This window comes from Neltuma alba, unplaced genomic scaffold, assembly GCF_004799145.2.
Source record: "Neltuma alba isolate B1F8T4 unplaced genomic scaffold, ASM479914v2 tig00002863_pilon, whole genome shotgun sequence".
NCBI lineage: Eukaryota > Viridiplantae > Streptophyta > Magnoliopsida > Fabales > Fabaceae > Neltuma > Neltuma alba.
The window spans coordinates 943,559-970,071 of record NW_021633048.1 but is presented as its reverse complement, the minus strand read 5'-3'; the positions used below and the strand labels follow the sequence as shown (position 1 = coordinate 970,071).

The 26,513-nt window shown below is 32.0% G+C and overlaps 1 protein-coding gene and 1 long non-coding RNA gene across 2 annotated transcripts; one reads left to right on the top strand and one right to left on the bottom strand.

Annotated features, from left to right (window-relative positions):
- The first annotated feature begins 2,402 nt into the window (after positions 1–2,402).
- Positions 2,403–4,163, top strand: LOC114739638 (dof zinc finger protein DOF5.1-like). The gene is made up of 2 exons (XM_028927722.1): positions 2,403–2,578; positions 2,801–4,163. The coding sequence occupies exons 1-2, from the start codon at positions 2,525–2,527 to the stop codon at positions 3,854–3,856; spliced, it is 1,110 nt and encodes a 369-aa protein (XP_028783555.1). The 5' UTR covers positions 2,403–2,524; the 3' UTR covers positions 3,857–4,163.
- A 13,445-nt stretch (positions 4,164–17,608) lies between these two features.
- Positions 17,609–21,463, bottom strand: LOC114739582 (uncharacterized). Its single transcript, XR_003739616.1, has 3 exons — positions 20,281–21,463; positions 19,990–20,072; positions 17,609–18,094 (listed from the first exon to the last, which is right to left on the bottom strand). It is a non-coding gene; the product is annotated as an uncharacterized LOC114739582 (long non-coding RNA).
- Positions 21,464–26,513: the final 5,050 nt, after the last annotated feature.

Sequence of the window (26,513 nt, the reverse complement as noted above, 5' to 3'; positions counted from 1 at the left end):
TAATAAATGAATGTTTAGGGACTAAAAACTTATACCACACAAATTTATCATACCTTAATTTAATTTGGTCTTCTCATAATATTCTAGTTTTCAATTTCACCTTGTTCGTTTTTTTCCAATATCATCCAACAACTGTGGGAGGGATGTAGGACCACAAGTTTTGCCCTTTCAGAATAATTTTCATCAGACAGGAAATTAAAGTCATGGAATTATGAATGAAAAATTTTCAAATTAAATCATTGGGACCCAAATTTGTTATTTTCTTCACCTTGTTGTATATTATTATTTTTGTAAATATAATTTTCTTCACTTTGTTTGCATCTGCTAGTGGATGAACAAGATCCAAAAGGCAATCATTGATTTAAATGTCAATCTATGTAACAGAGGCCCTTTGAATAAAAGATGTATTATACTCATTGGGTCCCTCTTTCTCTCCAAATGCAATCAAAAGGTACAAATAATGCATGAGTTTGACTACTAATCTAAATCTTCCCCGGCAAAACAAAGTAAGAATATGAAAGAAAAAAAAGTTAATCTCACCTATAATTATCATTATCAATATATGTAAAATATACAATTTGTAACAACCAATTATACTATTCAAAAGAAATCAACTTTTTTAACTTGCATTGCATTCCGCATACCATGAAAAATTGTCTACCACTCCTTTAATCATATTTATAAGTCACTTCCAATATGTTTCACATGGATAAAAGAAAATCTTAAACTTCATTAAACTAGCATTTAAAATTCAACAAAATTTCAACTTTATCATTATTTAATATACATTATACTTTATGTAAACAAAATTAACACAATAATAAATGAAGAGTAAAATTGTATATTTATACAAAATTTTTCTCTTAGTATCCTATAATTAGGACTAAAAAATATCTTCTCTCTCTTCCCTATATATAAATAGAACCAGAAAAGTACATTGTGATAACACTCTCCAAATCCATACACTTATCATCAGTATAATTGGAAAAAAATTAAAACCTTAATATCATGCATGGGTGAATAGTCATCTTTTATCATATGTTCAGATCAAAGTTAATTATTTTATTGTATAATGTTTAAGGAAATGAATGATATTGTTTATAACTTATTGATGGTGTAATAACTTACTGTTAATTTGATTATTTAGTTAAGCAAGGTATTAATTTAATGTGCAAGTATGTGGGAGAATCTAATTGCATTTGACTAGGGCAGTGAGGTGGGGCCAGGAAGAAAGAATAAGGAAAGAGGGTAATGGAATTGGGAAGGGGTGAAAAAAAAAAAAAAACAAAGAAGAGTGGGCAAGGGAACAGACCGGACCTATAAAAGGTTCATTCGGTCGGGACACCCTACAGCCATATCTTAGATCACTAAAGCAACCCACCTAAACACACATATTATATATACCCTAATTAACTTTTTCTTCACATTTCTTAAAATAAATAATTTTCTTTATATAATAAAAAAACACTAGTATCTGCATCGCACATTCATGTTCAATGTTCAACTTTTATTAATTAGCTTATCATTCTATCCTCTATATTCAAAAGCAAATCACACTAATTAACTTGTTCCAGCATGCACGCTTGAAGATCAATTACACACCTAATATTCTCCTTGTTCATGTGACTAATTGTTACACAATATATATAATGTCAATTATTATCTTCATCACTTCCTCGTTAAAAATAATAAATGAACAATATTCTCATTTGCAAGGGAGAAAAAGTGAAGATGGGGCCAAAGTTCAAAAGGCTCTAAATTAAAATAGGCTGGCTATAATGCATCTTTTGTTGATTAGTTTAATATCCTTATAACTAACTTACATTGATCACATATGTAGAAAAATCAATATTACTGCTAGATGTGATCATTTTATTGGCGAGTGATGTATAAGTATCTTTGTAAATATTCTTTGAGTTTTGAGGTATACTCTAATCTTAGTTAGTGAGTCTCAGGGACCCAGTCCATCGAAACTTTTTTAATTATTAAGAAAATACCGATTAACACACAACAAACATATGATATTCATATTAAAGCTTTGTGCTAGCCATGGCAAGGGATTAGAGGTATTAGGCACCAACTTAACATGATGTTTAATACTATATGATTCACAAAAGCAATTGAAAATGTCAGAAGAACTAATCTCGTTTACTCACACAAGCACAGTACTTTGCACAGAGCATCAAAAGAAGCTTATTAGTTAAGAAACATGACTTCTCAGTTCTCAAAGCCCTAAAAAGTAATAAAACAAAAAGAAAGAGAGAGAGAGAAAGTGAAGTAGAGAGAGGGTAATAATGGACAAGAAACTAAAAACTATGATGTATATAATAATATATATAAATACTTAGAAAGGCCTCTCCTTTATTTATAAGCCTCCCTCCTCTTGTTTCTTTCTTGCTTTCTCTCTTTCTCTTCTATCTATCTATCTATCTCTCCTGCAACTTCCACTCATCTGTGATTCTCTCCACTATCAAACCTTTTACAAAAGAGAAAGCCCTTCGAGAGGAATCATCCATCCATAGCCATGGTTTTTACCTCCATCCCTCCTTATCTTGATCCATCCAACTGGCAACAACAGGTATATACAAGGGTTTTTCTTCATCTCTTGTTGTTTTGTTCCTTTCTTTTTTTCAATTCTTCTTTGTCCAAAAGCAACAATTTTTTCAAAAGATAAATATTCTGGTTGCTTTTGTTTATACCTTCGTCTTGAATATACCAGCTATTTGATGATCTATCTCTTTGCTTAATTCCTTCTTCTTTTTCTCTTATTTTGTTTTTTTCTTCTTTTCTATTATTGCAGCAAAGTAATCACCATACTGGCTCTCTCGCCGGCGGTGTGAGTTCTCAGCAGCAGCAACAGCAGCAGCTTCTTTCTCCGCCGCATCCTCCGCCTTCGTTGCCTCCACCGCAGCCTCATGGAGCCGGAGGGACGGGTTCGATCAGGCCAGGTTCCATGGCTGATCGAGCCCGGATGGCGAACATACCCATGCCGGAGGCTGCTCTGAAATGTCCCAGGTGTGAATCTACAAACACCAAGTTTTGTTACTTCAACAACTACAGCCTCTCTCAGCCTCGCCACTTCTGCAAGACTTGTCGGAGGTACTGGACCCGTGGCGGAGCGCTGAGGAATGTGCCTGTCGGAGGGGGATGCCGGAGGAACAAGAGAAGCAAAGGAAGCAGCTCTAAGTCACCGGCGAGTTCAGATCGTCAAGGTGGGAGCACTAGTTCCAACAACTCCGTCTCTTCTAACAGTAATTCTGCCGGCGACTTAATGGGACTCGCCCCTCATGCGCCACCACTGAGATTTATGTCTCCCTTACTTGCTGATTTTGCTGCTGGTGGAGACATGGGTTTAACCTACGGCGTAAATTACAACGCAATTTCAGCACCAATGGGAGGAGTAGTCGGCGACTTAAATTTCCAACTAGGAAATGCTTTAGGCGGAGGAGGAGGAGGAAGTGGCGGCACTACCACGGCTGCCGGAAGCAGCAGTGGCTCTATGTTATTCGCTCCAGGAGGTTTGGAGCAATGGCGGGTGCCACAAACACAGCAATTTCCTTTCTTGGCTGGACTGGAAGGTTCACAGGGATTGTACTCCTTTGACGGTGGCGCTTCCGCTGGAGAGGGACCGGGATATGGCAGCACGAGTCTTCGGCCAAAGGCGTTGGCGTCGACAACTGCTGGGGTGATAACTCAGCTGGCTTCAGTGAAAATGGAAGACAATAATCGGGAGATGAATTTGTCAAGCCAATTCCTGGGAAGCGACCAGCACTATTGGGGAACTGGTGGTTCTACTTCTGGCTGGACTGATCTTTCTGGATTTAGCTCATCTTCAACTACTAGCAATCCACTATAGAAAATTCTCAGCTCTCTTTGTGAAGCTTCTTGTTTTTGTTAGTGTGGCTTCCACTTTTACTTATTAACTTTCCTAAACAAAGTTTCATCTGAAAAATCCTTCTGATATGGCCATGGCATGATCTGGCGGGAATCATGGATATGATGAGTGCTTTGTTTCTTATTTCAAACCCAAATGAGAACCCTAGGGATATGTGATAGTTCTTTTACTTTGGATCTTTGAATGCTTTTCTTCTTCATAATAGGTTTAGATATTGCTTGCATGTGATCATGTTTACTAAAATGAATTTATCATCAGTTTAACAGAATCATGAAGATTAAGTTTATTATCAGTATATAGTTCAGTGACCGTGTGAAATATGATTTCTGGCATTGCTTTGGAAGAGAATTTGCTGCACTAACGATCATCCTCAAACCTGAATTATATTAAACTGATGTTTTTAAGTTGATTTTGGCGGGTGATTATGAGCAATTCATGACTTATGTTCTTATGAAGACTCTGATTAATTACATTGTCAGATTTATAAGCTTTAAGTATTGTTTAATTATAACTGCAGTTGTTTCATGTGTGAATGGAGAGTAAAGTTAACATAGGGAGTCAAAGAAAGGCTTATTAATTAATAAACTAATAAGGGTATGTCTTTTTGATTAACTACGAATATTCTTCATACAGATGTGCATCTGTGTGTGTGTATTATATAGCAGAAAGTTTTGATTTTCTTCCATTGAAAATTAGATTTGCCGTTATTTTTTCCCTTTTAGAAAGTTAATCTAATCACCATAACCCTTTTTCTTCGTGATGCCATCATCAAAACAGGCATACAGGTTATAACCACCTCTAAAATATTTCTTCACAATTTTCCTTATTATTATGAAACCTTATTAATTCCCATCTTTGGAACATGTTTCCAAACAACAATATTCATTGTTATTATCATTTTTTAATTCAGTCTTACAAAAACGTTGATTGAAAAGTGTTGGATATTCATGTTCGTTTTTCTCATGCAAAATGAATTAACTTTTTTTATCAGTTAATTATTAAGCTGTCATTTTAAAATGTGATCCCACGCAGCTAACTATGTTATCTAACTAAAGCAAACCAATCTAAGTAACACTTTATTGACTAATGCAAATTCAAAATTCTGTCTTGAACTGAACAAAGTTAACTAATTTAGCTAATAAGAATCATAATAATGTGCCTTTGGTCTTTACTAATTATGGAGTGAGAACGAAGGATTAAATATATATCTATGTTGGCTCTGTTTGATAGAATGATATAAACCTAGCTTCCTAGCTATTTGTCTTCTTTAATAGTAATAATTCAACAACCAACAGGGCAGTTTCAATTAGGTTGGTGTTGCTTAACATAATGATTACTTCAGAGCCAATTAAGCTAATTAATCTCATGCAATTATTTCAGCAATTGGCGACAACATAGATGATACCCTCCTAGTTAATGACAAACCCTAACGACCACCTCAAAAGTTCGTTCTTGTCATTATTGTTTTTAATTTTAGTTTAAAGGTCACCCACATATTTGAATAATTTAGGCTTCTTTCGTAAAAGAAACTAAATACATTTATATATATAATTCTTTTTCTCATGTGATGCGCGAGAGGGATAATACTTTAAAGTTAACATGTAAACTCTATTGAAATATGCAAAGAGATATTGAAGAAATATTTAACAAATAAAAAGATAGCATAAAACCGAAATTTTTTTATTGATTACTCCCTATTATATATAGATATTTATGTGTACATTGGTGAATAAAATTATTATATATTTTGGGTTCCGATCCGTTCTTTTGTCTCAAAAAGCAATGAATAATAATAAGCTTTGATTAACTGCTTAATCATATATTGGTCAAAAAAGAACCTATAATCACATCAAAATGATCTTGTTAAACCCAACAGATCGAATTTTGAATGTAAAATCGATTCATCGAGGTCAATTTTTTTGGGAGGGAAAAAGCAGTTCATCCCCAATATCTCATGACGAATTGATGATGGCGATCGTTTTAATTTTATATTAAAAAATGATTGTGATGTTTCACCTTGCGCAGCCAAACCTAGATGCCTAGCTCCTTCACTCAACAAATGTAGTCCTTCAACAAAAATCTCACTTATATATATATATATATATATATATATATATATATATTCCCAAGGGAGATGCAAATCTCAGTTGGCGTCCTAATTAATTATTCATTAATCTAATAATAAATCTGGTTGTCCAAACGGCTTTTAACTAACATATCCGTCTTGATCAGTGAAGAGATCACTTGGAAGTACTATTGGGAGAATAAGTGAAATCGCCGTTAGAATCATTGAAGAAATATTATACTGCTTCATGTGTTGGCATGTGAGTGTGAGAGAGAGAGAGAGAGAGAGAGAGAATCATGTTGTAATAATATGAGAATGTTCGTCGAGGTTGGAGAGAGAGAGAGAGAGGAAACATTGCCTAACTTCGTGGTTTTAATGATGACAGAGTCAGAGAAAGAACATAAAAAGACGACAAAATGGCCACCCCAAAATCAGCACAACATATAGAAAACCTTATATGTTTATATGAATATAGTACTACCAGCTCCTATATGTGTTTTTTTTTTTTACCTGTTAGTTTTCGAGATAAGCATCATCATTGTTTTCATCATGTTCTTGGACGTTCTTTCTTTTGCTGTGTCGGAGTTTTCAACTCAGCTGCTAAACCCAATAAAGAATGCTCTACACTATTTCCTGTTGCATCATCCCCTTTTTTGTTTTTGTTTTTTGCCTTTGCTCATTTTTTGTATTCTCATCATCAGTATTATTACTCAACTTCTATCCTCAATATAAAATTTAGTTTGTACTTCAACCAAGAATAATAGTAATTAAAAAAATTAATCTAACTAAATCTTATATTAAGAACTGAAAGTAGTATATTTGAAAGCAAATTCACATTTAACCAAGACCAGCAACAAAAGATTACTCCTTCATGTGTAATTACTACCTCTTCTTCTAAATATAATAGCTAGATGATGGATTCATTTTGACTTCAACTATAAGATCTCAATATACTTTATCTTCAAAATTTATAATTTCTTTTCCAAATTAATTATCCCAATTGGTTGTATATAGTAAACGAGTTCCTATTAAGCAATTGTTACAATGCACATAATTAGAAAGGGCATAATAGAGAAACCAACACACATTAAATAAAAATAACTAATTTAACTACTTTTTTAATATCCAAAAATTAGTTATTTAATTTTTATATTAAGGACAAGAGGTAATACTATAAGGCATATCTAATTAGCTGCTCAAAATCAAGTAAAAGGGGTTAAAAATTTAAAAAAATCAAATTGATTCATATTTGAAATTATGAATTACATTCCCAAAAAAATGATAGAAGTTGCAATTATAATAAGGACCATTTATTTGTTTTTTAAGAAGTTGTCTTATAGCAAGAAATGGAGGAAGTACTCTCTATTCAAAATTATAAAGTTATTTTTAACTAACTATATCTTCAAGAAAAACATTTAACATTGTTGGCAAAAAAAGAAAAGAAAAACATTTAACATTGTTAAAAACCATATACTCTTTTATGTGTATCTTTACTTAATGGAGTAATTTAACCACATCAACTAAAAAAATTATTTCGTGAAATACTACACAATGCGTGGGAAAAATGTTAGGGCTAGTACTTCTACAAGATTAAGTCAATCAAATGGAAACAGAAGGTCTTGAAGAGAGAGAGAGAGAGAGAGAGTCAAAGGAAGAACATAGAATTTAGGAAGCAATCTGAGTGTTGGTGACAGTGTTAATACCACAAAATCAGGGACAGAAGCTGACATGGAAGGCAGGAGAGTCTGACCATTTCGCAGTCAGCTAGGCGCGTGAGCGCGTTTCGGTTCCACAAAAGAAAGAAGACAAGGGAATGCTTTGTCAGTATATGTACGTTGGAGCAGAGACCAGAGAGAGCGAGAAAGAGAGACCGTGGTCCACGCGATTGGAAGAATGGTGCACGCGCTTCGAAGCAGGGTCACTTAGAAACTCGCAGCTTTCGACATTCCTCTTCTAATATCTCATATACAATGTAAAGGTTATAATTTCACGCTCAATTAATTTTTTTTGTTAGTGATGCAATCTTATTCATGATTTTTTAATAATATTATCTTGATAATTTTTTTAGTATAATTTTATTTCTAATCTTTAGATGACTCCAAAGCAAATCATAGTCTCACAAGAAAAATTAGAAGTAAAATTACACGCGAGAAATAAAATTAAGAGTAAAATTATTTATTTACTTACTTGTTTATTTGAGCATACAGCGTGGCGTATGAATGGGTGTGTCTATGCTTTTAACGGCTCATTGTTGGTCCAACATGAAAGGATCTTCCCTTCTTCTTAGCTTTTTCTTTTCTCTGCTATTTTCAAATCTGCCATATTTCTTTCCTCATCTCATTCACTTTTTGCTAATTTTGTACATGTTCCAATCATGCTTCGTCTCATTTTTAAAACTTGCGAATAATAAACATAACTTTTACAGTCTGTTATTAGACTGATGCCGGCGGGATTATAAATGCATTTTCATTATATACAGCTAAAAGGTACCAAGATATATATATATATATAGGGGTAAGCAGGTAAATGAATGAAGGAGGAACAAAATCTGAAATGGAGGCTCGAGAAATCTGAGGAAGATATCATAGAATTAGAAACTTCCATGGCCGCATGATATATATGTGGCTCTAAAGAAAGAAAGAGGACACACAGAAACATAAACACACAGAATTTTGAAAAATGGGGATTGGACGATGTTGAAAGGAAGGAATCTGTGGTCTCTCTTGGGGGTTGTTTGGATGATGGGGCTTTTGCTAACCCCAAGAAGGTCTTACTTACCATTCTGGAATAAAGTTCTCACACATGAAACAATACAAACCCGCTCTCTTTGGCCACTTGAGCATATACATCACGTCTCAAGTTTGAACAAGCGTGAATGCCCAAAAATATCTTTGAATGAATTACCTTAAATTAGATCAGACAATATTTGAATTTGACTCAGTCAGATAATCATACATGTAGATTGTAAATAATACAAAGACCCTTCCTTTGGCTGCTTGCTTAAGCATGTATGAGATTTCGAATTCGATTTCATGTGAATGCAAAAAATACATTTGAAAAAACTATCCCTGATTAAACCCCACAATACCTAAATTTGACTCAATCAAATAGCTATATATATATTTATATAAAAGAAAGCCCCTTCCCTCAAGGTTGCTTGGCCCGTGATTCACTATATATAACTTGTTTAATTTATTCTGATTCCACTATTCTTAACCAACCCTTTCATTTTACTCTCAAAGTTGAAACTTGAAATGCATATGAGAAAAATGAAATGATCCCAATTATGTTATTGTTATAGTATATATATTACTGTAAAGCACGTGAAGTTTCTTAATGAGTGATCCCGAAATTGAAGGATTTGAAATTTAGGAGGGGTACTCGATCATTTCACTTTTCACATATGATTGTACTGATTTGTTTGGACCAATATTATGTTAGGCACTGACCCACACATGAACCCTAGATTGGAAGAATTTCTTGCTGAATTCCAAGTCAAAAAAACAACATAGAATGATATCTATGATTGCTGATTTTTATATGGAATTGTGTGTTCAGTGTTCCATATTTCCCTCAACTTGTGCCTACTTGATATGCCAAAATCTGATAAGAATGTCAGAGAATGATCTACAGATATGATTCTCTTTCTCTTTATCATTTTCTACGTACAGCAGCTTTCGCTTTTAATAATCATAACATACACAGATAATTAATTAATGATTAGAAAATGATAAAAATGTATGATTGGTCTGGTGCTTCAATTAATAAATTAATAAATAATAGTTTTTAATATATATACATATAATATTTGATTTAATTAAGTTGAGTGGGCGATGATGTAGATAGATTCCAATGAAGCGATGTTGTTTTCGGAGGCCTCACGTTGTTCCACATGTTGTCAATCATGATCACATCTATTGATTTCCATAATATTTTGATTCCCCCCCATTTCATATGTATATAATTCGATAGATACACATATTTTTATATTTAAGGGGCCCACTTAACTTTGAGGGGTTCGATGTGTTGTGTATGCATATCAAACATATGCCAATTCATAGTGACTTTAATTCTGGCCTCTCTTTCCTTAAATGATCAAGGCATGAGGTCCCCCTCTCCAGCTATATACATGCCCCAATTCCTTCCTTTAACTTCAACACATAAAACTTTTTTTTTTCAAAATAAAAAAGTGGATTTCAAATAATTTTCTCTCACCCAGGCTATTTTATACCACAACTATTTAGCGGACGCCCTGAGAAGATTATATATATATATATATAGAGAGAGAGAGAGAGAGAGAGAGTTCTATTACACGTATTTCCTCTGGTTTTTATCGATCTTCTCTATACCCTTCCCTCATTAGAAGTTGAAAAGAAGGACATATTAGAAATAAATCAACTAATGCTATATGTACACAAACTCTTCCAACGGAGTGGCGGGATCCAGTACACATATGATTATGGGTGATCCTTTGTTTGTGCTAATATATATAAATATAGATTTAGCTTGTACATATTATATATATATATATATATATATTTGTTTCTCTTCACCATATATTGATCATGTGTGTGTGTATGTTTGTTTGTTTATGAAATAATTCAAATCTCAGAGAGCAAATGAAAGAAGAAAGGTTGTGTGTGTGTGTGTGTGTGTGTGGCAGAAAACTTATATACTGTTCTCTATACGCTTTATGTGTTGTTTTCCAATTATCTAACGCTTTGGCTGGCCAAAAAGAAAGGAACTAAAGAACCCAAATTTCCATGTCTGGTTTTTTCTTCTTGTGTCTTTAAATTTATATGTAACGATGAAATTGGATGGAGGCAATCGATCAGAGAAGCCCAATGGAAATCGGATCTCGGAGAGTGCAGAAAGATAACATTACTTCACAAACTTCAAATGATCGATCAAATTTCTTTGTAATTATGATTTTGGGAATGCCCCGATGAAGGCAAGCGGTGAAGATGTGGCTGGGAACAGATTCATGAGTATGTTAAGACTATAAAGACTACTTAGAAAAAAAAGATAAATATAAGAGATAAAATGAATTTCGGTCTTATATTTAAGACCAAATTAAATATCAAACTAGCTCTTACAGTAAGAACTGGAGTTAGTATATATATATTACTCCTCCGGCCTAAATACAAAAGCCCTTTTATAGTGTAAATTACACTACAAAAGAGCTCTTATATTTAGGATCGAAGGAGTATATTGGTATTTTAGAAATTTACTATGTAGGGTAATTAACAATAGTTTGGTTAATATTAGTTGAAGGGATTTGATATCTTTTAAGGTGATGAGTTTGAATGTTATAAAAGAAAATAATTATGTTGTGATAATTTATCTCCAATTGAATATGACATGCATAATGAAATGGTATTATTAGAGATACATGCATGATATAGTTGCATCAAACCAAATTCAAAAACAAAATTATCATTAAATTTAACAAGTAAATTTAATTAAAAATTTTAATATTTTTATTCCATGATCTTACATTATATTTATTTAGTTTGAATATCCAATATGAGGTAATATCTAATTAAATATAATTGCAGTTGAAAAATCTCGAGAGAGTGCTGCAAATGCAAACGCGTATTTTTCTCCCGTTAATATGGATATATAATGGGTTTTTCAAAGCAAAACTGATTGTTAGCTTCGATGATAAGACCGTCATCATCAACAACAAAAATACTAATATATAATTAATTAGTTGGCCAAAAGAATATATTGATAATTATTATTAATTAACATTTATAAGTTATTCTTTCTGCACGTGAATGAATGCAGAAAGAGTGAGAATGTCTCTGATTTAATTTGGCGAGAATTTGGAATAAAGCTGTTTATTATTCCCTGCATAATTATATGAGCATGTGATCAAAATCTAATTTCACAATTTTAAATTCGGAAAAAAGTTCCTATATCTCTTTCCATAAAAAGAAAAAAAATATCTGCAGAATGAACTGCTTCACACCACAAATTTTAATTCAGAAAAGAACACAAAATGAAGAGACATATTGATTCAGACTTGACTCATCATATTAATTGAAGAGTCAAATTGCTAGTTTGTCACATAAATAGCTACATATATGTTGTTTCACAAAATTAAATGAAGAATGAGAAAAAGCTAAAGATATAAAGAAGAGGCTATAATCGAGTATAAACAAAAAGGGCCACAAAAAAATTAACTTTATATATATATATATATATATATGTATATATGCTAATCAACTGGTTCAGGGCAAGTCAAATCAAGATGGTAAAGACAAGTTAAATGAGGGGACATTGAATCCAAATCTTCAAATAAAAATGTTGCGTAGTGGGTTCAAATTTGTTGACTGCCATTACGGAGATTCTTTCAAGATATCATCAACAAAAAGCTTCAATGCCGTCAAATTAATTATTACTCATATTAAACTTAGATTTACAAATACACACGCGCACACACACAAACATACATACTTATTTTTTTTTTGTTTATTTTTTATTGCATAAAACATATATACCGAGAGTTTATGTATGTAAGAGCTTAATTGATGTTCTAAATCAAGACAACATGATATATATATATATATATATATTAAGTTTATATGTATTTGTCAAATTTTATTTTTTTAAGAAAAAAGCTTAATGAATTTTTCTAGAATTAATACCATTTTTAATTTTTAAAATTTGAAACCAATAATTTTAGTTCATAAAGTCTTGTTTTAGAAACAAAAAATTCTTAGACAAACCAAAATGAGATCAAATCTTAATAATCAAAACCGCTTATTTCAAATTTTAGTGATTAAAACGAAAATGATATCAAACTTTAGAGATTAAAAGGGGTATTTAACCCATTTCTCTATCATTTGAGACTCTTTGAGAGCGTAGTAGTAAAATAAAATAAAGTTTATATGATTTTTGTTCCACTAAGAAGATAAATAAGAAAATGATCGAGGTGATGGATGATAATACAAGAAGGGGAAAGCAAATTGCATGAGAATGGGCAACTCTAACTTTTACAACTCTAACTTTTTACAAAGTTATGTGTCGTGTTGCTGATGAAAACAAATAATGTATAATTGATTTTGCTGTCTCTTTCAATGTAATAAAGAAGAAGCATACATACATCTTGGTCAAAAAAACAACAGAACGCTGCATGTCTTGTTCATTTTTTGTTATCAAACTGTCATATCCATTCACTATATTATTCTTAATTATAATATATGACCTTAAATACTTGTGAAATGATTGTAATTACAATCGCAGGATGCAATTTGAATTTCTTCCACTTATGCAATATTTATTTATTTTTGTCCATCTCCACATAAAAGGTTTAACAGGATTTTACATTGATTCATGTATAAAGAAGGTTGCATTGTTGGAGGTACAAGTAAGAAGAGCAAATTAGACAACATAGAATCATTTCAAAAGGACAGACGAAGAAGGCCGAAAACAAAATTTCCATATGACTATCTAAGTTAAATCCGAGTATTGTTGGGTCCAATCCAGAGTAACTAGAGACTTCTTATTTAAGTTGTCAAAGCCCTTTTTCACTGCCTTCAATAAAATTATTAAGTGGGATCTTTTAATTAATAATATAGCCAAAAATTTAGTTGTTAATATAATACAATGATGTCTTACCATATGCTACCTTCGATTTTATTTATAAGACCTCGTTTAAAAATTATTGTTGTTTTGCCATATTTATGCCCACTCTTGGCCATCAAATTCCAAGTTGGATATATATATATTCTTCTGGTCTTAAATATAAGAACCATTTTGTAGTACAATTTGCACTACAATATGAGTCTTATATTTAGGATCAGAGGAGTATTTGCACTACAAAATAGATTTTATATTTAGGATCAGAAAAGTATATCGATGGAGAGAGAGAGAGTCTATGTTTTGGTTAGATTCGAAGTAAGATTTGAATTTGATCAGGTATGGACACTGGTACAGTGAGTCAAAATTGATTAATCTATAAAAAAGTGAGATTAACGAGGTGTTATTATTTATTAGTAAATAGTCAAAATATTTTCACTTGTGATTAGATCATAAACCTGAAAGGACAATAAAGTGTGAAAATGTGACGCAAATGATTCATCAGTTGAGTATAGTATGGGCCAATGAAAAATGTCAGCATTGTTTAGTTAAATTATACATATATATTAAAACACTAGTAATATCCCATTTTGAAAAGTTATGATATATTGAGAACTACGAAGCTTTATATATATATATATATATTAATTATTAACCTTGTCTAATTAAATTATACATGTATATTAAATGAAGAAATGCAGATCCAGATTTTTTTTTCCAATGCTTTTTTTTTTTATAATTTAAATCACAGGGTTCGATTTCATCACATAAACCGACTTTCTCACCTGTGACTTTGAGTCATCAGAGTACATTGGGCTTCCATTGGGCTTCATATGGGGCCCATGAAGAAACGAAGCAGACGAACTGGGAATGGAACAAGCATGCGTCTGATGTTCTTCTCCAGTGATTAATACTAGTAGGTAATCATTTAGAAACTCAACGTTTAAATAGATCTTCTCAAATTAATTATTATCCAAATTAACTTCAATGCTTCAATGCAAGTATGCAACACACTAAATTTATCTTTCTAATATCTAGGTTTTCTTTTAGGGAATTATATTTCTTTTCTTGCAGAAATCTGTCTTTATTTGTAATATGCCCTCAATTTTATTGGATTTAGTTCCGTTTTTCTTCCTTGGTAATTTATAAACACTTAATTATTAATAAATTGGCTTGGTTATGGTTGGAGATATTAAGAAACTTATAAATCGGATTTGATCTTTGGTTGGTTGATCAACTCTTTTGGTTTATTGTGTTTATCCACTTTCTTTGACTTCTTAAAGTACGGAATGTATCATTTATTATCTTTAGATAATTCATTTTCTTGTCTGTTTAAGAATTATAATAAACCAATAAGAATTAGGTCTAGTAGAATAGACTAGTTAGTGCCCGACAATACTTTGAATACGATTGTCTACAATAAGAGAATTTGTATGCATAGTTAAAAAAAGTTATAATAATTGTCTATCTTAATCAAAAGATAACTTTAACTTAAACATGCATTGAAGATAATTCTTTTGAAGAAGAAAAAATCATTTGCTCTTAATAATAATAATTTTGAATTTTTGTTCTTAAAGCTGTAGTGTTTTTGAAAAAAGAGAAATGGAGAGACAAAAGTCATGAAAAAAGAGGGGAAGAAAAGTCTCCCGCTCTTCATACGTCACTCTCTTATATCCTTCAAAGGTACTTCGATTTTAAAGAATCTAAATCAATTATCAATATTAATTTCAAAGGTTAGTTGTTAATATCAATATCACTATCTAATATAAAATATAAGATTCACTATAAAACAATAAAACTTATTTCCCAAACTTTGTATAAAACCCATGAATTATAATCAATACTACAACATTCTAGTTTCTAGTTACAAAAATAAAAGAAGAGGCATGGGTGAAATTGAGTTCTTTAATAGCTACAATTTCAATTTTATCAAAAAATAATATTGAATCAAACCCCACAAAAAAAAAAACCAAAATGAATAATGACAACCATCTCCAAAATTTCTATTGGGACTCTTTTTTTTGGGGGCGGGGATGGGTGGGTGGAAGAAGAAGAAAGCAAAACTGAATATGATATTGTACCACACTTTCTTGCCCAAATGGGAAGGAGGAGGAAAAAAAAGAAAGAAAGAAAGAAAATAAACATAAAAGACCAAAAGTGGCTTGTACACTACTTTGTCCACTTGGAAGGTGTTTGGCAGAAGAAAAGGGACATTAGCCAGGGAAAATGGATGCTAGCTAGGGGTTCTTACGTAAAAGGAAGTTGCTATCAAACACAGAATTGTTGTTAGTCCAAATTAGAAGAACCACCCATTCTTTACAAAGCTACAATATCACATAATGTAATCATCAACCATTCATGAGATGACGTCCTCACAATAATTATTCTTCTTCTTATCCACATCCCCACACACACGCATGTGAAATGGGACCCTATCCCAACATCATCATGCTTTTCCTTATCATATATGTGTGTGTGTGTGTGTATCAGATACAGATATAAGCATTTCAGCAGAATCATTTGCTGTGCTTAAAGCGGAGCTCTCATAAAGTTGGAAAATGAAATCACCATGACAAAGAAGCAGCCTCACCGACCCCTTTTATTTTTTTCTTCTGCAGTCAATTTTTTCTCCAAAACCTTCATCACTTTCTGTTACTGTCTTTCTGATCCTCCACTCTCTCTGATATGCCGTTTTCTCTCCTGAAACGTAAAATCTACACAGATTCATACGATATTTTCAATTATTTGCTTTTTTTCTTTGACTCACTGTTGCTTTATAAGTATATTACATGGTTTTCATTTCAAGCATCCGAGTTTATCCGCTAAACTCCCTCATATTGAGGGATAGGCCACAAAATTGACTGGTATTTATTTCCTGATACGATGTCGATGCAGTAGTTAACAGTCATATCAGGTTTCTACTTTAGATTAGGTTACATCAGTCTTTTGTTTTACAAATAAACACAGGATCTTCAAAGTATCTAAAGTGTAGAAAATTTTACTTTCTGTCATCCTCAGCTCAAAATTAAAGATAGAAGCTGATGTTGTAAGAAATACAATACTGCCTCCGGTCCTTAATATAATAAACTAAATGATTAACTTGGGGATGTTAAGAAAATTAGTTGAATTGGTTATTTGTAACAAATGTCTATTGACTTTTCTAAACTATTCTCCTAAATCACATATATTGGAATTACCCTTTTAGTGAAAATCACTTATACTCAATAAGAATATTTTAGGGATAAATTATAAATTTATGAGACAAAGTGGATTGAGGTCTTATATTTAGAATCAAATTCAATCTCACTCTTATTGCAAGAACATGAGGTTGTATTTGTTAACAAATTTAACACAGGAATAACATTCAAATTTGATATTCTTTTGTGAACGAGGTAAAATGTTCACACTTTTAAGAAAACTGTATAGAAACAATTTTTTCTTGATGCATGCACTACATATTTCATATAGAAATTTAGTATGTAATGACAATCGGAATGAGTTTGGGTGTTCATCAGTGTTGATGAGCACCCAGCACTCACCAATATGAACAATCCAGATTTAGTTTTATTTTTATTTTTATTTTTTTAAAATAATTATTTTAATAGGTATAGAATAAAAAATAAAGATAATCTCTGAATTATTATTTTTTTTAAAAATAATTTTTCTATTTTAAAATAATTATTTAAAAATATTAAATCTGGACTATTCAGATTGCTCATCAAGTGATGAGCGCTGGGTGATGAGCACCCAAAACTGGACCCAATTGCAATCTTCATAATAAGTAATTCAAGCAACATACTTTCTATTAACTAATTTAGCACAAAGGATGTACTCTTTTAATCCTTAATATAAGACTTATTTAACTAATTTAATTAGATTCAAGAAGTTAGGTAAGTCAGTCAATTATAAGAATATGACATGTTTTTCTTAAAACACCACAATCATCTTTCTTAATATCCCTTCTCCCTTTTCTACTTAATTATGGTTGAGGGAGTATCCATAGGGTAATTTAGAGAAAATTGATAAATATAAGAAATAGATCTTATATTTAGAATTAAAATCAACTCAACAATTAAGTCCTATATTCAAAACCGGATCGGTATTTAGGAATATAAAAACATGACAACTTTCTATTTCTTACGTGCCTAGTAATCTTACCTTGATGTAGTAGTATAGCAGCATCCTTAGTGGTCCCAAACTACGCACTTTGAAAAGTTCTTAGCTTATATTCCACGAGATCTGCTTTTTTATCTAAAATTTCAAGATTGAAGGCTTTTTTTAATAACCATAACATCTTCTATCCCAAAAACCACGATTCAATCTCCTTTTCCTTTGTTGAATGGGACTTTAAGTTTTGTTGGTTTCCTTGACCTGACCTTTCACCAAAAGTATTCCACAGAACAAGAAGAGAAAACCAAAAATTGCAATCATTTGGTCCAAAATTTACGAATGAGACTTACCGACAAAGGACATGAACATTGATTTGTGTTAGCAGAAGCTTGATTTGAAAAGTCTGCAGAAGTAGCTATTCTTTTGGATGGACTCGGCTGAAAAAAATATAAAGCAAATGGATAGAACTAAATAATTATATAAATCTTAAACGAACAAGAAAGTGTTGAGAAAAAAGTTCTCATCCCTCCCCTTTTCTTTCATTCTCCTCAAACCAAACCTTACAGAAAACATTGATAAGTTCCTTGAGTGATAGCTATTAAGTGATTTTGCAAACACAACCTAGTGGTAAGTATCCTCCTTTATAGCATCGGTTACTGTCTGTCTAGAATCAGTGATGCAACTGAATGAATTTCTGGTGTAAAAAGGAAATTCCCTTTCACCTCAATAAAAAATTCTAATCTTAACAATGCTCTACCATTTACGTATTAAATTAAACTATTGTAGTTTGCCCGGCTTTCATCCCAATATATTTTAGCAGATGTTGGAGTCATAACATAACCTTGCTGAGTCGGATGTAGCTCAACACAAATCACAGTGCTACTTTTTATTGTTTTGCACACTTATATATAGATGTCAATTGTTTAAGTTCACTTACTCAAAACCTCACATAATTTTACACTAACTAAAAGAACTAAGCCACTTAAGGGCCTAACGAGAGCATGACCAGTGCGTGGATGACAACTTTCTGGCCTTTTAGCTGATTGTCATATCTCCTAATGTGGATTGTTCAACAAGGCATCGTGATGGTGATCTTCACAATCTAATACTATTGAAGATATATCAAAGGAGCCATTGAATGATAGAGGAGCGCACCTAAGCTTATATAATGGAGTTTCAATAAATCCTAGTGGATGCTGTACCCAGATGAACCTAAAACGTAAAGGAGAAAGTCCTTGTCAGTATGGGGTCCATGTAATTCCAGGACAGGGGAAACCAAGCCAACTTTAGGAGTTAGATTAATCAATGGAAAATGAGGTGTAGAGCACTAGCTTCTGCAATAAATCAATAGCAATTTGTCATCATGGTGCTTGGTTATAAGATGGATTTCACCTGCAACAAGATAGGGAGACTACAGAGCACCATTAGGAGATTCAAAGGAATGGGGTTTGAAAAACTAACAAAAAAGCAAGGTTCTTAAAGTACGCTGAGGATGTCAAATAGTATGTCAAATTAAGAAAGACACAAAAACTATTCCAAGACCACTTCCTAATAACTTCAGTCTTTGAGATGTAGTGACTGTCAAAATTGTAACAGGCCCCTTCGGCCAAGTGGTAAGAACTTTGGTGACTGCCAACTCAAGTTTCATAATCAAATTGGAAGGCATGTCTTTCCACATTAAATAAATTGATATTATAACAGATCACTCATTATAACATCAGTTCTTCACCTACACAAGGCTAAAACGCTTTCCAAGGTCTTCTTTTGCTAGTACGGCAATTTTCTGAATTTTAGCAGCAGACAGCTCATTTGCATGTGGCTTTGTATCTACTAATCATTTCTTTTCCTCAAAAATCCTACTATGGTTTAGTCTCACTTTGAAGTTCAACATAATGGGTTTGCAGAATCAGTAATAGATGTTTACTATAAATGGAACTGGGAATTTAGCTAGACAGAAAAGCTTAGAATTTTGCATAATGGTAGTTCAATTTACATTGTGTTCACAGTTCAAAAGGGATATTCATTATTCGCCAAGTTGAGATAGCACTAGACACATCAGGACTAGATTCCCATATTATAACATTTATTAAAAAAAAAAAATCTCTGAAGCAAACCTGCAGGAAAATGTCAAGAAAGAGTCATTAACTACATTTATTTTCCAAAAAACGGAAGTTGCCACTACAGGAGTATCATTGATTATTTTGAAAACACATCAAGAAACTATGGTATAAAAGTAAGTCATTAAACGTTCATAGTTTTATCACAGTTAAAGAGGTAAACCAAACAAGGGATTGTGCAAATGCAAAGAAGGAAATTAATTTCAAGAACAAACCTGTCTTATGCAAATGACAAGACCTTTCATCGGCTACAGAGATATTGCCCAGCAATACATGTATGGGCATTCAAAACTGCAAGCTTATGATTGAAATGGCAGCAGAAATATAAGGAATCGATGCGAGAGAATAAAGAAGATGAAGTTACAGAGAAATGAAACATCAATAAACTTATTTGAAGTTAAGACTAAGGTAGCCCATACTTTTCCGCACTTTCAACAGCTCCACATGTTATATAGAGAAAGAAATGATAAAACCTTCTTCTTAAGATCTAGAATGTATCTGATTACCTCAAGAAGGAAAAGATTTAACACAATAACCCATGGCTTGTAAACATAAAGCAGAGCTTTTTGGCATTTCCTTTTAGAAGAGTTATATGTGAATATTCACCCGTTCCTTAACTTCTTCAAATATATCAACCCTGCCACCAAATTTCGTTTTTAATGACCTATTCAGAGTTAACAGAAAGATCATAAAATTTATGCATGGTTTGCTTCTTCAATATCTGTAATCACAAGGGATAAATGTGGTAAAAAATGTTCAAAGTCATATGCGGTAGGTGAAATTTTTGAGATGTGTACAGTGCATTGCTACCAGCTATTTTTCTCAAATGATACCAGATCACTTTTCAAAAGAAAAATTTGGATACACAAATTTTACAAACATGAAGGGTTGGTTTATTAGCTTGGTTCCACAAGCTGATGTAGGAACAGCAATTCTTGTACCAAGTCCTCAAAACATGATCCTTATTATATGCGAGAAAGGGCAAATAAATGATAATTAGCCTAGAAGGCAATGACATGTCACTTCTGATGTTTAAGCGCAAGTGGCATAACTGGATTTGGAAAATCAAGAAATTCTCAAACCAAAACTCCATAAAAACACCTGAAATTTTCAGTCACTAGCCCCCCCCCCCCAAAAAAAAAAAAATCCTTCTGATAAGGTAGCAGAATAAAATTAACTACAAATCTGAGAAAACTACCAAAGGCCTTGCATTAATTGAAGACTGGTTTGCCATTCACTCAAGGACCTGATATTAGTACTAACAATAAAAATCACAAGCAAATGAAATCATCTTAGTAGAAGGTCGCTGCGTATGCTGACAATTTCAAGAACAGTAGCTGGAGAGAAAGTCTGAGATCAAAAAAAGTCAGAATGAAATGAGAAACAAGAGAGTGAGGATAAAAACCAAAAGATGTAACATGACAGATTTTCAAGGCTCCATTTTCTTTGCCAGAGATCCCATGTAGTATACAATAAATGGGATTATTTGTACATTAACAATGGTTTGAGTGTTATAAAAACTTAGAACTTCAAATTTTTGCAAAACTTCAAAAATGACTAGCAGATTTGAGATCATTTTCATTTGGTATGCTGTCAACTGTAATTAGTTTGATTTCAAACAAGAAGATTCTCGTTAGCATCATAACTGATGTATAAATAAGACATACCCCCATGAAGCAGAAAATATACTCATCATCAATCAACACGAAAAAATATGAACTGAAAATGACACTGCTTCATGCAGTCCCATAGGATGTGAAGCACCATACTATTACTATATATCCTTTCTCCCTGCCCATGCAAAATTTCTCAATAAAGAGTATAAAGCTCATTCAGAGACGCCCCTCTCCCATCTGATCGGAAAACATTTGGTAACGCAGAGATTAAAAAATGACAGATAAGGGAGGTGAAGCAAACAGAAGCAGCTCCACTTCTCTTTCTCCTTACATATATCATTTCCCCGGCAAAGATTATGACACCATGAAGAAGCATCCCTTCCATGCAATTGCCAAATCAAAACGATTAATCGATTTTACTCGGAAACTAGAATAGCTCTTCAACAAAAACCATAACGATGAGAAGAGAGTTGAGAAGAAACAGGCTATCAGAGAAATCATAAATCTGCTAATATACTTTGAGTGAAACAACGCTCCAGGCTAACTGATACAGAAAAATAACGGTAGCGAAAATTCTGCCTACTTGATTCGAATGCATGCGCGAATGCGCACCAGATCAACCTGAGTTCCGTGGACGAAGTCGAGGAAAGTGCCTGGAGTTTTCTAAAGCTTGAAGCTTCAGTGAGGACACGGTCTCTTGAAAATCATGCTCTCAATGTGCTTCCAGCAGCAGTGTGTGGTTCCTTCGATTCATCCTTACGGTTAATTGACGATGTTAAAGTTATTTGCTTAGCAGCCAGACGATTCACTCCCCTTTCTGCGATTTATTTTATTAAACAAAGATTCTCACTCTACTTAACAGTGATGATTGCTGATACAATGTAACAAACACATATATACATACATACAAAAGAAAGAGTTGATATGTCGTCTATATAAAAAATATGGAATATTCTTTGAGATGGTTGAGAGGACATGGAGTTCTTCAAAGAGAAGGAAGAAGATTACCAGTCAGATATGAGACTTATACTATAAGATAATGAAAAATGACTTGTAAGAGTGTAAGAGGAGAGTAAATAAGAAGTACTGCGTTGAATATACCATTTGGTTTCAGATGTAATTAGTCTCAAACTCTCAATTCAGTTTCTTGAAAGAAGCAAAAGGAAAACAAGAATATTTGGAAGTTCGTGTTGCTCTTCAAGTTTCAAGGGGTATTGGTTGCTTCTGCGTGTTTGTTCACTCTGTTATATGATGATACCCTTATTTGATAAAGGTGGCCTCATTAAGCACATCAACTGGGGATCCAAGAGATGTCACAGGCGTCTTCTATTTCAGTCGATTCTGATTTTTGTCCTTCAAAAGTTTGCTTCCACTATATATATATATCTGTTCGCCTTGATTTTTCGTCACGATCCTATTCATACGGCCAGAAGTTGATTCTTGGTGTTGCATCATTTTTCTTTTTGGAAAAAAAGGAAGTTCTGATGGAGTTTTAATTTGGCATTTTATTTTCATGGTTGTAATAGGTGTTTCTAATTGGGACAAAGTAGCATACAATGTTCTTATCTTTCTAGGTTTGTAGTGTAGTATCTAGTATATAATATATATATATATATTTTTTTTTCTTCTGGCACTCTGACTTTATTTGTAATACTCTAAAAATTAGAGTATTGGATGTAACTGAAAAAAATAATACCGGGATGTAGTTGTATCATGAAAATAACATCAAAGTATTGAATCCACTTGGAAAACAAAATTAAAATATTAAATGTTACTTTATCCTATTAAGTTTTCAAGATAGTATACGATTTGAACTTTCTCATGAATTATTGTCTAGTGTGGGACTATATTTATGCAGCGGCCTTTTTCATGTAATATAACTAATTACTTTATTTGAAAAAAAAAATCCCACAAAAAGGAAAGGCTTATTTACTTGTGCGTGCGTGTAGTTCTTTTTAATTTTAAGAGATGTTTGGATCGCCCATTTGCCCTCTGGCAAGGATCTGAAATCCCTTTAAGATTTTATACATATGTACAAGTGTGTGTATATAAATATATACACACGCACATACAACACAGGCGTCACTCTCGGCATATATGTATGGCTTCAATAATTAATTAATTAAGAACCCTTTTGGAATAGCTTATAAATAGCTTTTTAATCGTAATTTACGGAATACAAGATAAGTATGAGAGGTGTTTTATCTCGATTGACATGAAATATGCTTATAAGTATTTGGTTAAAGTATACTTTTAGTCATTTAACTTTACACAAAGTTTCACTTTGGTCCTTTAACTATAAAAAGTAAATTTTTAATCCTCTAACCCTAAAACTGTTAAAAAAAAATGATGATATTAAGCTTTTAAAAGCTGATAAAACATTACTAAATGCTAATATATTAAGTTTAATATTCAAAACAATCATAATTGTTACAAGAAATCATTATTTACGACTAATAATTCTGGAGTTAAATGATTAAAAGTATACTTTTTAAAATTAAGGGACCAAATTAAAGCATTATATAAAATTAAAGAACCAAATGTATATTTTAACCTAAGTATTTTTAATCATCATACCAAACAAACCCTAAGTGTGTTGTGACCGACAAGCATGGTGGGACAGGGGTGTCTTAGGCACACAGATAAAGATATTTAGAGATCTGATTAAGGTGTTAAAGTAAGGGTTGATGGAAGATGATGATGGTGATGGTGATGAGGAAGAAGCATAATTAAAGATTAAACATGATAAGATTCCTCATTATTCAAAACTCTCTGACCCACACGGACAATTAGATCCCCCTCCCACGCCCCCGTGTTCTCGTTCTTTATTACTCCCTCCGTTCCTTATTATAAGAGACATTTGATGCTTATGGCATGTTCCTATATATAAGAGACACTTACAAGTTGTCTCTACTTTTTTGTGTTGATTTACTATTTTACTCATATTTATTATCTCCAACTCACACTCTCTCTCCCTCTCATTTCTCTTTCTTTTAATAATTTAATTGTTCTCTCTCATGCTCTCTCTCCTTATTAATGAGGGTATTTTGGAAAAAATTATACTTTTTACACATTAATTGTTCTTAACTAATTTTAACTGTTTTTTTGATCAACGTACTTCGATTGTTTGTCTCTTATAATAAGGAACAGAGGGAGTATTATATTATATTCTTGTTTATTTTATTCCATTTTGTCCTTCTGCTGGATCCCACATGATTTTTTTCTCACCCGCCGATGCACCTGCATGGACCCCAACACTATTTGTCCAAATATGACTTTTAATTTTTACATTTTTTTCATTATTAATTTAGTCATAAATTTTAACTTGGAAGCTTCTTATTCTTATAATTTCTTTTAACTCCCACAGGACCGATTTGATTAATTTGAGCAAGTTAAAAAAGATGAATGAATTACTTAATCATCGTAATATATTACATAATCTTTCTAAAATACTTATGTATATTATTAGATTATGTATCTGTCTATAAGTTAGAAAAATTAGTTTAAAAAAATAGTAAATAAAAATAACTTAAAGTGATTTGTTTAGCTTCAATAATCTCTCCATCTAAATCAACCAGGATCTTATATTAATAATAAGAGGTATTACATTAACTTATAAGTCATGCAAACTAATATAGAGAAAAACAATAAATATAAATACTTTAAATTAATTTTTTTAACTTTCTTAATATTTTCAAATTAGTTAATTCCACTTTATATTAAGGAGTAAAGGTAATAATTCCAAAACAACTTATTGTCTTATTTTCATGATTCTTTTTTGCTTGGAGCAATTCATTCTTACTGGCTTTCTAACTGGGCACAATTCAATTTCTATAAATAATTTATTAAACCAATAAATTATAACAACTGAATTGTTTTAAGTAAAAGTTCAGAAATTAAATTGATAATTGAAACAAAATTCAGAAACTGAATGTTATATTTCCCCCTTTATCAAAAACTATAGTTAGGGGGTTCAATTTATCTCGTCCTAGTCCCGATGAGCTCAAGACAAAATAGGACGGGACAAAAAAAATTTCAAGATGAGATGGGACACGGGAAGGGATTGTGTCATCCTGGGGTATTTTTTTAAAAAAATTATTTATTAATAATTATTATTAGATTATTTAATTTACTTATTAATAATAATTATTATTTTTATAGTGATTTTTAGCTCTTAAGTTGTAGTATTATCTTAACAAAAATTCATTCCTCAATAAAATAATTCATAAAGCCATTATATAGTGTTTCTTTTACTGTATTTTTTCTTTTATTGTATTTTTTATACAGTATTATCTTTACACTTTTTTATACTATATAATTGAGCTTTCTGCATAATATTTTTATAATGTTTTTATCTTTAGAAGTCCAATAAAAAATAAGCATTATAACATAAAAATTTATATAAAAAATTATAATATATTTTTTTTAAAAAAGGAGAAAAATAGGACATCCCGTCACCGGGATGGGACAAGATACAGAACTAAAGCCCTGTCCCGTCCCTGATCATTGGGACAGGCCGGTCCCGATCTCGGTCCCGTCCTGTCAAGTGAACACCTCTAACTATAGTCAGAATATTTAGCGTTAATCATATTATACGTAAATGTTGTTAGGTTTAATTAAAAATAATTATTTCAATGAGTGATCTTTTTCCACCCATCATTCATAATGTTCAAACTCTCAATTCAAATTTAGAGAAATCAAACTCATTCATACTTATCCAACCACTGACGATGACAACGTTGAATTTTCAATAACGAAGCTTTGTTGCTTCTTTTAATTCTTTACCTAACCCATGATACTAAAATTAGAATGAAATTATAAGTACGAGAGATAATGCATTTTTGCTAAATGGGAACTAAAAACGCCATTAAAAAATGAATAATAAAGAACAACGAAAAATGTTTTAAAAAAAATAAAAAGGAAATTCCTCATTCGCCCCCTTCATAATAAAAATGGGAAATGGTCAGCCCTTTAGTCATGAGCTAATTAACCCAATAAGATTAGAAACATCATTTAAAATTTCCCAATGCACACATCCAATCAAAGTTTTGAAGTGAATCACTAAGCGAATCAAATTTACAGCAATATTTAAATTATAAAATCCAGAAAGATGAACATATATA